Below are 5,694 nucleotides of genomic sequence, written 5' to 3'. Positions count from 1 at the left end.
AGAGGTGAGAAGAAAAAGTGGTGTAGGCGGCAGCAGTAGCAGCAGCAGTGTAGACGGCAGCAGAAGCAGCAATGTTGGTATATGGCAGAAGCAGTGACGTTGGCGACAGCAGCTCCTTCAGCGTCCGACAGCTACAACGGTGATGCCGAACGAGGAGTGGCTCTCGGAAAGGAGTGAGCTGCCGGGGAGATGAGGGGGGTAGAGAGAGAGTGTGAGAGGCAAGAGAGTTAGAGAGAGAAAGAGGGACGGATTCAAATGAGGAGGAAGAGGGTTTGCGCTTCAATTTTGAGTCATAGTTACTGTCGAAAAAATTCGATGGTAAGCTATTGCGAGTCACCAAAACGCATCGTTTCACTAGGTGAATTTACCGTCAGAATATCCGACCATAAAGGATGCGCTAATTTCTTTTTGTTTCCCTCCAATTATTACCGGCGAATTTACCATCGAAAACGTAAATTCGCTAGTAATTATTTAACCTTACGAATTCGACGTCTTTATTGTCAGTAAATTTACCACTATTCTACAATACTAAATCCAACGATAAATCTGACAGTACTCAATATTTTTTCTTGTAGTGATTAAAAGTAGGATAATTTGTTAATAAACCATAATTAATATACACATTTATATGATACCATATACATACCTTTGTATAGAAGAATAGCTGCTACAAACAGCAATGGAATGCAACAACCAACAACAGCGGCACAACCACAATCAGCAGCAGCGGCATGAATGCGATGAAGGATAAATCACAAGAAAGAACGGCAATCAAGGAAAGAATAGCAATCAAGGAAGAAGGAGCAATTAGCTTTACTCATGGAAGTGGGAGGCAAAAAGAAATGCGGATAGAAGATTATGCGCCTAAATTTTTTTTGGAAAAATTGATTTTAATTAGGAATTTTTGAAACTCTTATTATTTAAAATAAAAGCTGCGGTCAATAAATCTTTCTAAAAATGTAAAAATATCTTTATTTTTAAAATTTATTTGTAGGAATTTTTTAAAATTTTTATTAAAAACACTCCTACAAAAAAGTGTTTTTTTTTTGTAGTGTTAATAGTACATAAAAAGGTAAAATAAATATTTAATGTGAGAAAGTTTAGGAGATCAGTAATTTTTGTGTTTTATGGCTAGTATTGAACCATAAAAAAATGATTAATTTTTTACTATTTGATATAATCTCACACCATTAAAAATACTATTAATAATCAATTGATGGTTACAAAAAATAAAACTTACTGACTCTTTTAATAATAATATATTGAAACGAAAATGTTCCATTAATGTGCAGATGCTGCGACGACACTACGTTAGGTGCATGAAATCAATGTCTCTCCACGTAACATGATTATTGTGGCAACTTTTTCAGAACTCTAATCTTCCAAGTTTCTCGCAAAACCATTAAGCTCAAGCCATCTTGCACTCCAATCAAACACGTGGTATATATAAATAACTCTCATCACATCACAACCTCCAAAAATAACTAAAAAAATAGAACACTATCGATTATCCATATCCTACACTGAGCTGCCACTCCTATAATCTTCAACTTTTTCGTATTATTTCTCAACCATAAAGAAAAAAAGCTCAACTAAAAACAAAGAAAAATTAAACAAGCCTATTACGTAGTGTATACTTGTCAAAATACTAACACCACATGGCACACAAATACCACACTCCAAACCAATTTACTTAATGACAAATCCCTCCACACGTCCTTTTTTATTGGTGAGCATAATTCTCTATTTTATGCGTTATCTTTTCTTTCACATTTAGATTTTGACCGGCAGATGAGAACTACTTCACATACCAAAAGCCATGCGTGCCTCTGCCATTTTTTATATTATTATCAGTCAACCACACAACATACAATTATATGAACAAAATATTTAGATTTTAATTTTTATTATTTTATTTTTTAATATTCCAATATAAGGTACATAAAAAATGTGTTAAATACATACATAATTTTCAAATATTTTTTTATTTAATCACTTAAACTTTTAAAAAAAGATGAGTTACTTTATAGTATCTATACCTTTTTTTGAACCAATTGCATTTTTGTGATTTTTCTTTTCATTCTTATCTTAAATCTAAAGTTGTCCACGTTCACAAAAATCTAAAACGTCAACAATCAAGGTAGAACAGTTCAGTGAATCACACCACTTCATATTCTTGACCTTGACCAGCCACGTCTCCACCTTTCATTTATCGTGAAAATTACCTGAAAGCTTCAATGGCCACATCCACAATCAATACTTGTAAGCTTTCTCATAGAGGTTGAAGAGTGAAAGAAACGCCTAAGCAGCAACGCTAAGAAAGTAAAGAGCAAAAACGAAAATAAAAGGAGAAGAAGAAGACAAGGAAGTACATATTTCATGCACCACGTGTCACCCAATGGACCCTTCAAAACCGCACCACTGTTTTTTTTTCAGTGCCTCTATCTTTTCTATTTCCGTCGTCTCTTTTGTAATGAAAGTTTCAGATCCATCTTTAACCAATCATAAATCATGATAATATATTCCTATTTCAGATGATCTGTTATTTTGCCTAAACAACTTAGACCTAAAAGTGATAAAAAAAAAAAAAAAAGTAATTACCTCAGTGGTCTAATACCTTTATTTAAAATACAAAATTTTATTGAAAAACATAAATTTCACCAAGAAATAATTAATCATTTATCACGACTTCTAACGAGAGTTTTCTTCATTATTTTTTAATTAAAAAATGACAGTTTTAATAGCAATTTAATAATGGAAATTACATAAAAAAAATAACAAATAATTTGCAACAAAAGTATAAATTGATTATTAACATATTAATCGGTTATAATACGAAATGCTGTAAAGGAAATTAACTTTAGATTATCAATTAAACTTTATAAAATTCATGTGTATATCGTTTCCGAACTCAAAACGAAATGAATAATGCCACAAATATATATTGTGGACTGTCAATTTTGCAGTTGGGCACGTGTCCACCGTCCTCTGAAAAAACACACACGTGAAGAATGACATTGACCGGAATTTTTGAAAAAGAACAAAAGAACACACTCGCAGTAAAGGAAAAAAAGGAAAACAACTTAAGCAAACACATTTTTCTTTCTCACTTCTTCACAGACCACCACGTGTAAGCATTATCTGCATGACTCGCTCAATTTTTTATTATTACTTTATTAGTTTTCTTCTTGTGACGGTTATCTACATTGTACCTACTTCCAAAAAATCATATGACTTTTTCACATTAATTTGATAAATAAATCATACTTATAATTTCTTGATTATTATAACTCCATTTTATAGTTCATAAAAAATCTAGTTTATAGTTTATAGAATACACGCAATCAAAAAATTAGGCATGATTAATAAAGTACTAAAATTTAAAGTGCTTCATATCATATCATACTACAGTGTAAAACTATTCATTGAATCGAATCCGGCGCAGCCTAAGGACCGTACAAGAAGCAGATAAGGTTGTCCGCGTAGTGATCTTGCCAAACTGAAACGTGTCAGCTTCTCAGACGTCGATACTCTAGTGGGTCCCGCCACCCAATTCTTCGACTAAATGATTTCCCTTATTTTGTCTTCATCCTCTGTTCCTTTATAAATAACAGCCATCTCTTCCGTTTCATGAAGAAATAATAGAAAGCCCTTATAAAAATAAAAAACAGAGGAAGGAAAAGAGTTCAAGAAACCAAAAAAGTTTTAGCATAATGGGAGTTCCAGAGAAGGATCCTCTCTCTCAATTGAGCTTACCTCCTGGTTTTAGATTTTATCCCACAGATGAGGAGCTTCTTGTTCAGTACCTATGTCGCAAGGTTGCTGGCAACCATTTCTCACTTCCTATCATCGCGGAAATCGATTTGTATAAATTCGACCCTTGGATCCTCCCAGGTATATATTTGATAAGGGATAATGACATTATTTCTGTGATTGAGAGCAAGATGTTTATTTATTTGGTTTGTTTTTGTGCAGGTAAAGCAATATTTGGGGAGAAAGAATGGTACTTTTTCAGCCCCAGGGATAGAAAGTATCCGAACGGTTCGCGACCGAACAGGGTTGCTGGCTCTGGGTACTGGAAAGCCACAGGAACAGATAAAGTAATCACTACCGAAGGCAGAAAAGTTGGAATCAAGAAAGCACTTGTTTTCTACATTGGCAAAGCACCCAAAGGCACCAAAACAAACTGGATCATGCACGAGTACCGTCTCCTCAACGGTTCTCAAAAGAGCCTCGGCAGCACCAAGGTACAACATTATTCGATCACAAGTTTTATATATGATTTTAAAAAAATTATTTATTTGTCGCATTTGTTTTATGAATATTGGTGTTTTGCAGCTAGATGATTGGGTTTTGTGTCGGATATACAAGAAGAACTTGAGCTCATCGCAAAAAGTCAATATGCCAAGCTTTACGAGCAAAGAATGGAGCAATGGATCGTCGCCTTCTTCATCGTCTCACATCGACGACATGCTCGAATTGCCGGAGATCGACGACCGGTGCTTCGCCTTACCGCGGGTTAACTCACTGCAGCACGAAGAAAAGCTCACCCTTGGCGGCACAGGCAATAATTTCCCGGACTGGGTCAACTCGGGGGGTCTCGACTCGGTCCCTGAGTTTGGGAGCCAATCTCAGGGGATGACAAGTTACGATGGAAATGACCTATATGTCCCCTCCGCGTCACAGTTCTGCCACGTCAACACAATGGTTGTACCGGGTAACCCGACGGAGGAGGAAGTCCAGAGCGGCATCAGGACCCAGCGGATTGATGAGAATTTCGGGTTATTTCAACAGAATTCGAATGTATTCACCCACCGGTATTTGTCGAGTTCGGGTGACTCATTCGGATTCGGATACCCGAATCAGCAATTTGGATTCGGATTCAGAGAATGAAAAGATGTCATGCATTGTCATTGTCAAGGCCTTGTGGTTTTAGTGTAGGAAAGGGCAATTGTGTAAATAGCTGTTGGATTCTTTGGCTAACACTATATTATATGTGTAGTGGTAATTTGGTTTAATAGATTTTTCAAAAGTGGCAAAAGTGGGGAAAAAAATGCAGTTTTGATAAGTGCTAGGCACATTCGATGGTTCGATGTGAAACTAAGCAGAATAAACATAGTTCAAGTAATTGTGTGAAAGCATTCATAATTCTGAAAGTTTTTTAGAAATGTATATGCATTATTTGGCTACAATAGCTACCCAGGTTCACTCATCAGCAACCTGAATGAAAATGTACTAAAAAGGCATTAGCAATGTTTGGTTTAAGATATTTAAATTTTCTTCTCTTTTTTCGGATGTTATTTAATATTTATCATTTGTTCGTTAAGCGTAACGTTCATGCCTTCGTGACCACAACCTTATTGACAGCAAACAATGAGATATTGATATTATCTCAACATTATAATTCAAGTTGGTAAATATAATATCGCCCTCGTATTAATTGTCTATTTTAATTTGAAAACCTGCACATTTTTTGTGTTAGTCTATTTTAAATTATATTTGATTTTTGTTCATTATTAATACTCAAACTCAGATATTTTAGAGTTAAACCATTACAAGAGAGTACGGTAACTTGCGGTGGTTTTTTTGCCTATTAGCGGTGGTTTTGAACTCTTGCAAAGACGGTTTTAAACTCTCGCAAATCCAAATACTGGCAGTTGAGTGGACCACCTTGGTTATTAGCACATGGATTTG

General features: G+C 35.1%; 1 protein-coding gene across 2 annotated transcripts; it reads left to right on the top strand.

Annotated features, from left to right (window-relative positions):
* LOC107630087 (NAC domain-containing protein 72) lies at positions 3,614-5,269 on the top strand. Of its 2 annotated transcripts, XM_016333121.2 has the most exons (3): positions 3,614-3,894; positions 3,976-4,247; positions 4,339-5,269. In XM_016333121.2, exons 1-3 carry the CDS (start codon positions 3,714-3,716, stop codon positions 4,891-4,893), a joined length of 1,008 nt encoding a protein of 335 aa, XP_016188607.1. In that variant the 5' UTR covers positions 3,614-3,713; the 3' UTR covers positions 4,894-5,269. The 2 variants fall into 2 exon arrangements, with proteins under 2 accessions (XP_016188607.1, XP_016188606.1); XM_016333120.2 differs by having other exon boundaries at positions 3,619-4,247.

This window comes from Arachis ipaensis, chromosome B03 (genome assembly GCF_000816755.2).
Source record: "Arachis ipaensis cultivar K30076 chromosome B03, Araip1.1, whole genome shotgun sequence".
In the NCBI taxonomy this organism is placed as follows: domain Eukaryota; kingdom Viridiplantae; phylum Streptophyta; class Magnoliopsida; order Fabales; family Fabaceae; genus Arachis; species Arachis ipaensis.
This window is presented reverse-complemented; position numbering and strand designations above follow the sequence as displayed.